The 13229-nt window shown below is 35.5% G+C and overlaps 1 protein-coding gene across 1 annotated transcript in view; it reads right to left on the reverse strand.

Annotated features, from left to right (window-relative positions):
* Positions 1–759: 759 nt before the first annotated feature.
* The window catches only part of GK (glycerol kinase), a 32189-nt gene continuing 19719 nt past the window's right edge, over positions 760–13229 (reverse strand). The window contains exons 17-21 of the mRNA XM_010004490.1: positions 12424–12508; positions 9066–9186; positions 6869–7012; positions 5825–5905; positions 760–889 (exon numbers count right to left, since the gene is read on the reverse strand). Of these exons, the coding sequence (XP_010002792.1) occupies positions 876–889; positions 5825–5905; positions 6869–7012; positions 9066–9186; positions 12424–12508 (445 nt within the window). The 3' untranslated portion in view covers positions 760–875. The remainder of the gene's footprint in view (positions 890–5824; positions 5906–6868; positions 7013–9065; positions 9187–12423; positions 12509–13229) is intronic.

Genomic DNA, 13229 nt, shown 5'->3' on the forward strand with positions numbered 1-13229 from the left:
TGCATTGTACAGAGTAGTTTAAAGAGTTACCAGTTGCGGAGGACCAGGAAGCTGTCTGTCAGTAGCATGCTATATTAAATTTGTCTTTCCAAACACAGACATATGAGAACATGAAACATGGCCTTAACCAAAACATCTATATTCTCCTATCTCTAACAACAGGACTTAGTGTCTTAAATACTTATAATGGGCAAACTGACTACACAGGCCAGAAGCTAAACCAAACTTTAAACTTTGTGATTAAACATTTCAACAGCACTCTGTGGAACTATCAGCAACCTCTTAATTGCCAAACCAGTGGCAACGTGTGCTACTGATAATACACTTTGAGCTAGTGTTTAAAAGGTTTGTACCATTTAAGATGTTTCAGACCAGTGGTCACTATCATAAAACATCTTTGGCAACCATAGGCATATAATAGGTAATTCACAGCAGCTGGAAGACTTGTAAGATGCTAACAAAGTTCTACAGTGCATCATTAACTTTCTGAACTGTATTGTATAAAGTACCAAAGCCTTGAACAGAATAACTAAAAACCTGACATTACCTCAGAAGTTGTAGGATTTTTTTATACCAACTTTCTCAAACACAGCTAGGGCCTGTGAAATTTTAGAAGATGATGCGAGATAGTCCATGTGAAGGCCTCCAGCACCGCTAGAGTAGATGGGCAAGGGAGAAGAGTAAGAAGACTTAAGTCTGAAGACTTAAGTTTCAGTGTACCACTGGGAGGTTACTCAGGGACTGGCAACAGATGGATTAATGAATGGATTAAGACACACAAGTAGTATAATCACATTGGTGGTGGAATCTCTTTCAACAATAAATCAAAAGGAAACAAAAAAGTCAGCTGCATCCAGAGAGTCCATCAAGAAGTCTCATTTACCAGCACCTTAAATAAGAAAGAATGTGCATTAGTAACATTGAATTTACTCTAAAATATGAATAACACTCTATAGTACTGCTGAGCCATAGGTGGAATTTAGTATAGCCATCTTTTGTTTTCTATTAATGCAATTATAAATTTGTCCTGGTTTGAGCCAGGAAGAAGCCAATTTTCCTTTTTCTGACTTTTTTTTTTTGGCAATTAAACCAGTGACAATAATGCTCTCAATCCCCTCCCACCCAGGTAGGGAAGGAGAGAACATTGTTGTTGCTGGTTTAATTGCTGATCCTGAGTCAAACCGTGACAAAATTAGATGCATCTTGTGACACCAGACAAGCCAGCACTTCAGTGTGTGGGATGTGCATATAGTAGGATAGAAGAGACCACACTATTAAGATGGGTAAATCTTTAACAAGTAGAACTGAAGGAAGGTACCCAAGCATTCTTTTCCTGAATATGAGCTGAGCTTTCAGAAATTTGGGAAATATTGTTGCAACTAATGTGTAGAAATGCATAATGATTGCTATCTGTACATTAGTATGCAATTTGGTTGCACCCGTTTAAAGCCCCTAAAGGGAAAAACAGAATCTGAAAAGAAAACCCAAACCCAAAGGGTATTTAAGCAGGAAGAATACTGTGTTACCATCAGCATTTAAACCTTATTCTATGACAACAAAGTCAAAGAACTTTATACGTCAGATGTCACATAAGATCCCATATACAGCCGATCCTCACTTCTACCTCACTAGAGCGGCGCCAATTTAAATATGCAAAGGCATTTCTTTAAATATGAATCTAATAAAATATAGTATCACTTCCAGTTAACCACCACTCCCCAGAAAAGTTTAGCTACCAAGTATGTTAAAATCTCACAGATGCCCACTTCCAAAAGTCGTGTGAAAAATGTAACAGAACCTTGGCATAAAAACTCATTATACATACATCTTGCTTGAGAGGGGATGGGAGACGAGGGAAGAGGAGGGGAGAAGAGGGGAGAGGATACTGGCCCTTACTTCTCTGGGAGAGAAGAATGAAGATCATAAAATAACGTACAAGTAACTGACCTAACTTTGATGAAAGTATGAAATAACAAAATACAGTACTGTGCTTCATATTCAGTCATCAGGTGCTGCATGAAAAGGCAGTTAGTTTAGCAGTTCTGTCAAATGTTTTTTTGCCACATTAGTGTTCTCTATTCTGCCACAGCAGATTTCTCATTTGCATTTCAGTAGCTGTAAAATCATGGCCCTGCCCTGCAGAGACATGTTCAACAACAGAACTATTGCCATGCAAGACTTACTGCTGTTTCTGCACATGAAAGATGAAATAAATCCTCAATCCTCAAACCTAATATAGTGAATACTATATTGGAGTTCCAGTGTTTCATTAAAAGATAAAATGTAACAAATTCATTAATGGAGTTCCTATGCTGGAGTTAGAAGGAAAATCTGGTCAGATAGTTCCGGCTTTTAAAAGCAAAAGGATATTTATCAGAGTAAATGCCTACTGGAAAGCAGCCCTACTCCAAACAGCAGCACCAATACTATATGCCATGTTTTACCCTAACACACAGCTGAGCAAAACTACAACCTGTACATAGCATCACTGATACTACTCCATTTTAGATACAATTTTTAACACAAATAAGAGCTGGAGATGTATTGCAACTTCTCCTGTTCCCAAGCTTACCATGTAAATAATATGTAGATATGTTGGTGTATATAACAACTGTATTGGTATATATGTAATGATAATATACTAGATAGTAACAGTAACTATATAAAAAATTACTCTTATCTGAAAAAAAGGGCAAGAAGGGGTTCTGAAGGCCAGAGTAAGTTGAGATGAATATGTTTTCCACTTGCAGGTCAGAAAGGCATTGACAAGCTTAGGGAGAGAGAAAAAAACCCATACTTTTTTATGAATTCCAGCACTGTTCTGGAAGTTTAGCTATTTATATGCAGGTTACTGATTAGTTTTTTTTAAAAAACAATAAACCCAGAGTTTCAGGTTGCCTATCTGCACACTTGACATTGATTTTCATACTATTTGAGATATCCCCTGTGTAGTGAAGAACCCGACCTGGAGTTAATATTCAGATTGCTTAGTTCAGCTTGTTAAAAATTTACCACCTTATTCATAGTTGTTTTTATTTTATTTTTTGTAAAATTGTTTTCATTCGCAGATACATTTCAGTTAGTAAATAAATGCCAATCCATTTGTTCAGTTTGATTTTTGGCTAGCATTTGTTCAGCTTGATTTTAATTCTCCTACAAGTTCAGTCTCTTCCATGCAAGGAAAATTACAATTGAATAGTTAATTCAAGCTGAATGAGTAGAAACAAAATACAAACACATCATCACAGAAGCATGCTAGAGTCCTCAACTGTCTGTTTAATTAGCACCCTGCCCCCCATCCCACCAAAACAAAAACAAAGAAAGAAAATGAAACAACCACCCCCCAAAAGCTTACTAAGCAGCAACAGTGGCTATACTGTAAAATATTTTCGTTGGAATTAAATTAGGAAACACAAAAGCAAAGAACAAATGACATTACCATATAAACTTATTTTTCTTGCCATAAGAACGAAATGTCTTGCTTCTGGCATAAGTATCTAACACTGTCATCCATATTAAGAACTTTATTTTAAAATAAAACATATATTAATAGTTTGAGGATGCATCTTCATTGCATATGCACACAGTCCCTTTTTCTGGTTTTGCAGATAGGCTTTTTAGGGTTTCTTAACAGAAAATGAATTCACTTATCCATCAAGAGCAAAGTACAAAAAGAATATTCTCTAGATTAAGTAGATGAAGATTTCCAACGATACAATAGTTTCAAGAGGATTAGAAAAATGAAAATTGTGCATGAAGCCTTTCAGGGATGGAAGAAAATTCTTCACATTATTAAAATAAGATCCTCAAAATAATTTGAAATATTTTGAGATGAAACACAGGATAAAGGATGGAACCTAACTCTAATCGCAATGCACACTGTAATGCAGGCAATGCACAACTCTGCCAAGCTGCTCCAACATATACATTTTATAAACTGTGTCCAGTCTGAATAGCTAGACAAAAGGAGAGGTCAGTTCAAGGTTTCACATGCATCTAACAATTACTAACTTCATGGCACATGAAGATGAATTTGAGATGGCATTCACTTTGTTTCCTTAAGTACCTTATGTCTAACTAAAACTCTCAAACACCCGTGTGCATGAACAACAAAAAGCATCAGTCATTTTTGCTAGAAATAAGCAGATGGAATACAAAAAAACCCAACACTTAAACTAGTGTAGAAAGCCATTAAAGTGATCTAGTTCAAATAATAACTAACCTGAGATGTACTTTGCTCCGATTAACATTATCATGCTACTCATAATAAAAAAACCCAAAGGCAGACTACAGAAGATACTAGTGTCACCTGATGTCATCCAGGGGAGGGTGTTTCCAGTCAAGCAAATCAAAAGAGAAATATATACATAAATTGCAATATATATGTGTTAAAAATCATACCAACAGAAAAAAGTAAAAGATGTAGTGACATTTGCAGAAAAACTAAAAAAGATTATGCATAACCCCCACAATAATTCAAAACAGGCTCTGAATATAGAAGTTCAAATCCAAATTCCACTGTTAGCACTACCTATGTTCAGCCAACTCCTAGCTTTCTTCCATCTTAAATACTCTCAGCAGACACAGGACAAGGTTTCAAAGCAAGTACTAAGGAAAATAACATTTCCCTCTCAGTATTAAACCAGATAATCACTGAGGGTAAGTTTTGATAAACTTTTCACATGAGTTGAAGAACTATTTCTATTTTCTGCAAGGCATAGTTTTCTATCCTTCAAAAGTAAATAAAGATATGTAAGTAAGACACACATCAAGCACTTGGGATTTTAGGACACAAAACAAAGAGTTTATATGTCAGGCTACTAAATCATAATGGACATGAAGTGAATCTTGTTACCTATTTCCCTTCCAAATAGCCTTAAGAGAATTGTCTGTATAACCATGGCATTGAATTAAACACTTATACCAATATAAAGGATAGTAAAAGGAAAACTTTAACTTTCAAGAATAAAGCAAGAGACTTCATGCAGCTTGAGGGCTGCAACTGTGGATTCTTGAGGGAGTTAACATTTTGAGGATTCTTTACTTCATTCAAGTAGTTTTTCCAACAAAAGGGAAAGGAGATAAACTTAAGTTCCACAAATGATGTGTTGTATGATGATTCAGGACTAAAAAGTTATTCTGAAATAGTGCTGAAATATAAATCCAAATCATCCAGATCATTCAAGACTGCAGGTTTTATTTAATTCAAACCTGACAGATGAAAAAGCCCTCTACTTAAAAAAGAAAGTTCTTGTTCAGTCCCTCAAAAGTGTTTGCATATTCTCTGTGTTCGAACAATAGGTCTATTCAAATCTGCACTTTATGATAACTTCTTGCTCTTAGCCCTCATGAATCAAAACAGATACTGATGTGGCTATCAATCCTTCCTTCCTGTACAGCGAATAATAAAAGCAAGACATAGCAAGAAATAAACACAGGATGAAACTTTTCTTCTTTGGAACATGAGGTTTTAGTATAAGAAAGTTTATGAAATCCCTGCACTAAGAATTGTGCTGTATCTCTTCTTCTTGGTAAGATTTTTTTGTTTCTTTACAATGCTATTCTGCAAAACCTGCAGTTAGTCTTGATTTCATGTCCTCCATTTTTTAAGCCATACAAGATACTGTTTGTACTGTTCTTTCAAGAGGAAGATATAACTACCTGTTTTACTGCTTTGTTTCCACAGTGGTTTTAAGTAATAATTTTTATATCACTGGAATAGTCCAGGGATGGTATAAGAAGAAAAGGCCACCAAATGTAAGATTGACTACCTATGCTAACTGGCTAGTTAATAATCCTTGAGCTGCATTAATTTCTGACTTACCATTTGAAGGAGCCTCAGATGTCTCCCAGCCCATAGATTTCACCACAGCTTTCTTCCATCTGGCATAGCGAAGCTCACTTTCTGAAATTTAGAAATCAACAAACAGAAAAGCCTCTCAATGCATTTGAATAAAACTACAAGTATCAAGAAGGAAACACTACAATACAAGCTCTCCACTCTTTCGCATAGTATAGTTTGTCTGCACAAAACAAGTACGATAAAATGCTGTTTTGAATGCAAAAATCAAACCAAAATAACCCCAAACCCCACACTTAAGCACAGGAGGGAGAAATAAACTTTTAAAAAAAACTATTTCCTGCATGTTCACTAATAAGATTTACAAGTAGGACAACAGGAAGCAATTGTTATTAATGTAGAAGCTCTTCAGTGTTGAAAATACTGTACTGAAGTAGGGATTACAACAGTAAGTATAATCAAAACGGTAAGAAAAAATTCTGTAGCAAAAATTAAGGAACAATTGAAAAGAAAAATATGCACATGGATTAATTATGTCAAGTACATGCTTTCCATCTCTAGAAGCACTTAAGAACTGATGAAAAAGTTAGCTAAAAAACAATTAACAATTAGGCTTTTCATAATCAAAAGAAAAGTCTCCGAAAAATAAGACACTCTGTCCTTTCTACATCTGTGAAAAATCACAAATGCACAGGACCTTTAGGACACATTATTCTCAGTATAAACCTTTCAAGATTTCTTTGATTTTACTCCCTATAAGTCAAAAGCTACTAACTACAATGCCAATCTTCTTTCAAAAAGAAATAAAAAACCCCCAATACATTTCCTTGTGGAATTATGCTGCTTTAACCATTTTATAATCTTCCTAGTCAATAAAAGACAAGACATCAAGTGAAATGCATTTTTCTCAAAACTATAAACACTAAAAGTGATCTTCAACACTTGTGAGGATATTAACATATTGCTGTTCTTGTATCAGAATGTTAGACTGCAACAAAGTAAAAACCCATTCTGTTGGTCATCAAATACTAAGTTTGTAAGTTCTTAGATAATATGAAAGTTTTTTACCTGCTGGGTTGATTTGTGGTTCAAATCGTTCACATGTCACTGCTGTCAAATCTCCAGGATTCAGACTCCAAACTCCAACTCCTTCTGCAGCTCCTGCTGCCATAGCAGCTCCTAGAGCTGTTGTTTCAGGCATTGATGGCTTTACTGAAGTAAGTCACAGAGAAGACCATGATGATTTTTAATGCAATTCACCTTGATGACATCAAAACTGAAGATTTATGTATATATCTAGAATGCTATATATTTTCTATAACTGGTATATGTTGCCTTTAAGTTTACCAACTGCAAACCTCATTTTATTGCCATTCACACGGGTATGAGGCTAACTTCACCTACAAGTCACCACCTGAAATATATTGGATCACTACTTCCTTAAAGACTGAACCATGCAACTGTCCATTTTTTACAATATGTGCAGGGTTTCTGACCACAACCATCTGTTTAAAGAGTACTCCTGTTAATAATATATTGGGGTTTTTTGTCTTCTCCCTCCCCAAAGCTGTGATCTCTGCCTAAGTTATTAGTCTTGTTTTGATGCTCTAGATGTTGTGTTATTAAAAGCATTTATATTTAGAAAAGGCATCTTAAAAGAGGCTACGCATCTGTACTTACCAGCTTGTTTGCCTTCCACAGATGCTACAGAAAACCATACCACCCCCAAGATGTCAATGGTATACTTGTAACATTAACTCTAGAACTGCCTGCTTCTTTGCTTCAGGCACAGGATGCTTTAAGATCTGATTTTACTGATCATATCCTTTTATCTGCTAACTATACATCTACACAGAGAGTATGAGCCTTGTGTATTATGTTGTATTAAAGGGAAGCTATAATATCTCCAGAGTTAAATTTTTTTCACTTAAGTGTCTCATGTTTATGCATAAAAGACATAATTATGCTTTTCCAAATTATTTTCTAGAAGCTGCATATTAGGCAAGATTATTATATTTATGTAGCAAATAATCAGTCTTCAGATGAAGATGTATAGTGTTCTGATGTTACTCAGTGACACACTGCATCATAGAATCATAGAGTGGTTTGAGTTGGAAGGGACTTTGAAGACCATCTAATTTCAACTCCTCTGCCATGAGCAGGGACACCTCACACTAGATCAGATTGCTCTAAGTCCCATCCAACCTGGCCTTGAACACTTCCGTGAAAGAAGCATCTACAACTTCCACTGGGAAACCTGTTCCAGTGTCTCACTACCCTCACAGTAAAGAATTTCTTCCTAATGTCTAACCTAAATCTGCTCTATTCCAATTTAAAGCTACTATCCCTCATTCTATCACTACATGCCCTTGTAAAAAGTTGCTCACTGATAGGACAAAGGAGAGTGGTTTCAAACATTTTCATCCTTAAGAATGCTAATGTATAGCTTACAATACTCAGCAAGTTGGGATCTGCTACAGGTGTTAAAGTATGACTTCAGAACAATGCAACTTTTTTACTGACACTGAAATGCTTCAGGTTTCAAGTGTGGTCTCTAAAGTGAGGCCTTTAAAGAGCTTTAGCTTTACTGTATTGAAACATATCCCTAAAAGGCTAATAAGCCTTTTGTTATTCTAAGGAGCTTATTTGCTTCAGAGAGGAACCACATCATTTGGGTTTGTACTTCATATTGTGCATGCCAAGAAAACTGGTTGCAAGATTCTCACTTTTGTTGTAACCTCTATTCCCTTTCTTCACTGCTGCTGAGGGAGGAAACAGAATGGACAATTCATTTTGTGGATCTTCTTTTATGTCGTAAATGTAATAAAAAAGCAAAGGGAAAAGAAAAAAAGATATTTTCTATTTGCTGAAATGCAAGAGCAAAACAACAGCAGTGGAGGTGCAAATTTCTGATTTACCTTTGAGCAAGATTTTCAGGGCCAACATTTTGCAGAAGAGCATTAATTTCACAGATTTTAGAATTGTTATATGTTTAGAAATTGATATGAAAACTTTAAAGTTCACTACTGTTACAGTGCTATAGTATTTCAACACAAGAAATAAGCCAGTGATTCTCTAGAAAAGTGAACTTCAAAACTGGGTGCAATATCTAAAAACTTCTGAAAAAAAACCCAACATTCTCAAGCAGTAGTAAAAGACCAGCAACATCAACAAAGCAAGACATCCAATTTGACCTCATTAGCCATTACAGAGCAATATTGTTTTCAGCTTTAAAAAGAAAGTGGGATTTTTAATTTCACCTTACCTACTGGAATATTGAGAATGTCTGATTGGAGTTGCATGAGGAGTCTGTTAGAGGTCATTCCTCCATCTACTTGTAACTGATGTAGTGGTATCCCACAGTCCTTATTTATGGCATCTAAAATCTTAAATAAGAGTAATATATGTTATGATTTAATTGCAGAGAAATCCATTATACTCTCTGAGTGTAAAATACTGTAAGTCAGCATTACTTGAAAAGTATAAGCAGATAATTCCCCTCCTCTATATATCAAGAAGGCAAAACAGAGGTAGGTTTTGTTTAGTACATAGCAAAAGCTTTCTATTTATAACAGATATCCTAGAGTAGAAGATGTTTCTCCTCTGATGCTCTATATCTAGCTTATGCTTTCCTTTCATGGTCTGAGAAGTAGAATTTTGAAGAAAAGCTGATGACAACTGCATTTATCAAAGCTAACAAAGGAAGAAGTAATTCTAAACAGATTATTTTACCTGACTACCATGTATCTAGTTACCTTCTCTAATGTTAGGCATTAAAAATCTGGAAAATAAAGTTTGAACTGGTGATCTGGAATACGCTTTAATATGAACTGCTGAACGCTAAACTGTTTTGAAAGAGCACCCTCCTGAAATGCTTTCAATTAATCATTTAATATTGAGAATTTTACATATCACAAGATGGACTGCAAAAATAAACTTAGTGCAATTCTTTGTAAAGTTATGTTTCCTTCTTTTGGGTACAGCAGATAGCTGAAAATAAATGAAAAGTGTTTGCAAGGGAAGATTAAATAAGAGTGCAGTATTTAATTCACTGACACTTACCAATAAGCTTTTTAGAGGGTTTCCTAAAAAAATAAGATTTGTCCTAAACCTTAGCTATTGACGACACCACAGCATTATCCTACAAGCACCTATTAAATGTGGAGCAGGGGTTTTCTATGGTTTTGTAAAAGCAGTCAATTAAATGTCTCATTTACACTTTTTAAGGTTAGTACATATTTTTTTTTTCCCCCAAAGTTAAGTATTAACTAGTGCAGAATGATTTTCTCTTCACAATTTTTCAATTTATTTGAATTTTTATTCAAAAGAGATGTACTTTTCTCAGCTTTAAATGTAAAAGCAACTTAGACCACAAAAAAGACCAAAACTACAACACATTCTGTGCTGTTATGTGATTCACAAAGCACCCAATTATAGAACCCATACTGAGGAAAGTTGATGTTTTTTAAGAAAGAACAAAAAATTATATGTAAGATAGTAACACCTATATAGAAATTAGTTGTTCAGTTTTCATAGTGGCAGGATCTCTCCATGGGCCTGCTCTGTTCAATACATTAGAAATAACCTGGAAAAGAGGATTCATAGCACAGCAGCAAGGTTTACTAGCAGTACTAACTGTACTGTCCCCCATCACTCAAATTTCCTTCACGTGTTTTTTTTTTTTACATTTGTCTGATTTCACCTGCCTTTTTTACCATTCAGAACTTCATTAGTGCATCCTACTGTCAGCTTTACATACAGATAATGTTGGAGGCACTGCCGTTGTTTAACACTCTGCAAGACATTAATGTAGACATGAAAAATTGAAAAGAATGCTAGAAAACAGGATGAAGGAACAAAACAAATCATAATAATGCTGCTGCTGTCTCTAGGGTACTGAGGTTGGATGAAGAGCAAGGTATCCAGGTAAAGTTTTGCCTAATGACAGCACTTTACAGCTCTTTTAACTGAAAAATTGTTTATTTTTCCATAATGCCTTCTGGAGGAACAAATGTAACAACTGTCTTTTGTGTGAACAAGGAAGGAGCTTTTCGGATAGCAAGGAACAGAGACTTGGAAGGACTGCATGGGACAAAAAACAAGTAAAAACTCCAACAAACATGACATTTGAGGATTTTCTGAGGAATAAAAAAATACTTCCATTTTAACCGGAATTAAAACAAAAGGACTTTGTTTCTGTCAAGACAGAACTAGCTATGTGTCTTTGAAAAATGTACATATATTTATGTCTGTCCCTAGGACATAATCTGTTAATCTAAGAGTGTCCAGAGATCTGATCAGGCACTCCTGTAATTATGATAAAAGCACAATGACTGAAGTATGAGGAAGTAATATATATGTTCAAACAGTTAACTTCATTATCACACAGTCTGAAAGCTTTAGTCTCCTCGCTCCTCCTACATGCCCTGTCTCTCATTCTGACATTTGTTACACTCCTCTGTGAGGCAGCTGGGGTCATTAATCCAGCAGAAAAATAGCCCAGCAAAAAGAGGGATAATTTTCTGCTGGAAAGTTCATTCAACTGTCACATGAGAGGGAATGGAAGGGAGGAGGGAAAAGGAAAGAGAGAAGCAGACAAACTACACTATCAGTCTGGTTCCCTGTTAACTTTACCTTGTAAACTACAGTATCAGTCTGGTTCCCTGTTAACTTTACCTTGACTTCTGGTATCAGAATTATAGATAAATGCTAATTCCAAGCTCCTTCACAACTTGCTGAGGACTCAGAGACTGCTAGCACAGATGCCTGGGTGAAATTTGTGGCTTTTTCGACATGAGTACTTCTGTCCCTATGTCACCACAGAAGCAGCAAGCTGCTTTCCTCCTCTCACACAGTTTTAGCTGAGCACTATTTTAAAACTCAGGATGTTTAAATATCAGCAGTTTAAAAACATTCACTCAGATCAAGATTTTACTGTTACCCTTTGGGGTCTAGTGATTTAATTTTTCTCCTGTATTTGTATGGAACACAGCATTAATTGCTAGGAAATGGTTAAAAGAAGATTTGAATGCTTAGAACATATGGATATCAACTCCTTTGATCTGGCTGGAGGATTAATTTCTTCAGGAAGAATTTAGGTTTGCTGTTGCAGAATTTTGGCTAGGGCAACACAAGCTGCAATGGGCCAGAAGTGGATCCATATTTCCCTTGCTATGTTTGCTGCTGTCTTGCTTTAACTCATTTTTGTTCTTTAATGCCAAAAGCAATTTAAGCCATCTCTGTCACAGGAGAAACTACAAAATGTAGTCTCCTATGTTGTAGAACTAATGCAACTTTTTAGTTATGGCACTGGCCTTGTCATTTTAACGTTTCTATGTTCAGCCTCTCAAAATAGTCACAAAATATGTTAATCTTGTTTCAAGTGATGATAAAATGCAGGATTGCCACCTCAAAATAATCTACCACCTAACCAGATCATTGTAGCTAAGTTCACAAGAACCACATTTCAACATTAGCGCTATGTAAAGGGAAAAGCAGCATCCAAGTACAATATAAAGCATGTGATTAAACTTCATTAAATCTTTTCAATTCTCTCTCTTCCTGAGAAGCTACAGTCCCTGTTGTTATACTAAATTATGAGTCTAGGACCCAATTTCCTTTACCTCTCGTGTTTGAAAGCAGACCGCTTCTAGTGCAGCAAAGGCGATATGTTTTTTATTTGTAAACTGAGTAAGGCCACAGATAATACTGTTGAAGAGAAAAAAGCAACCCAGTTAGGACACACTGCTTTACCAGACATAAAATCTTACTTCAAACCTAGGCCTTCTAATTCAAAGCTCATTAGTTCCAATGTATGAGGACTACATTTTAGTATTAAAAACTTTTTTGTATTTAATCTAAACTCTCTCATCCCTGTTTTCCTGACAAATACACTTTCAGTATCTAATCAAATGGACGCCCCAAACCCCAGGAACACATCACACCCACCCATCCAAATTCTAGTCTTCCATTTAAAAAAGGAAATGTATGACTGAGGCTGATTTTTCTATAAAAAATAGCATCACCTATCACTAAAACAGTAATAAATTCTCTAGTGCTTCCAGTTCTTAATTAAAAGCCCAGCTAGATCAGTTATATGCTCTACATTATTAAAATTGTTTTCAGATCTATACTGATTATTAGCTTTTTCTGCACCTTCAAAGAGATTTCTGGATATCGAAATGATGCTACATCTAACCATGAGTAAGCTGAAATCTGTCAGTGTATTCTGAACTACAGAGCAAATAATAATCCTTTTATTCCAGTTCAACATCTGAGGGATAGTAGTACTATGCAGAAATGCTGCTATATTTGGTGCTGGATACATGCAAGTTCAAAGATATTAAAGAACATTTTTAGTCACTGCCATTCCAAACAACAGCTTTTAACAGTTAAAGTTATGCTCTGTGATCTGAAAAACATGTAACTC

Source organism: Chaetura pelagica, unplaced genomic scaffold (genome assembly GCF_000747805.2).
Source record: "Chaetura pelagica isolate M959 unplaced genomic scaffold, ChaPel_1.0 scaffold308, whole genome shotgun sequence".
Classification (NCBI taxonomy): Eukaryota; Metazoa; Chordata; class Aves; order Apodiformes; family Apodidae; genus Chaetura; species Chaetura pelagica.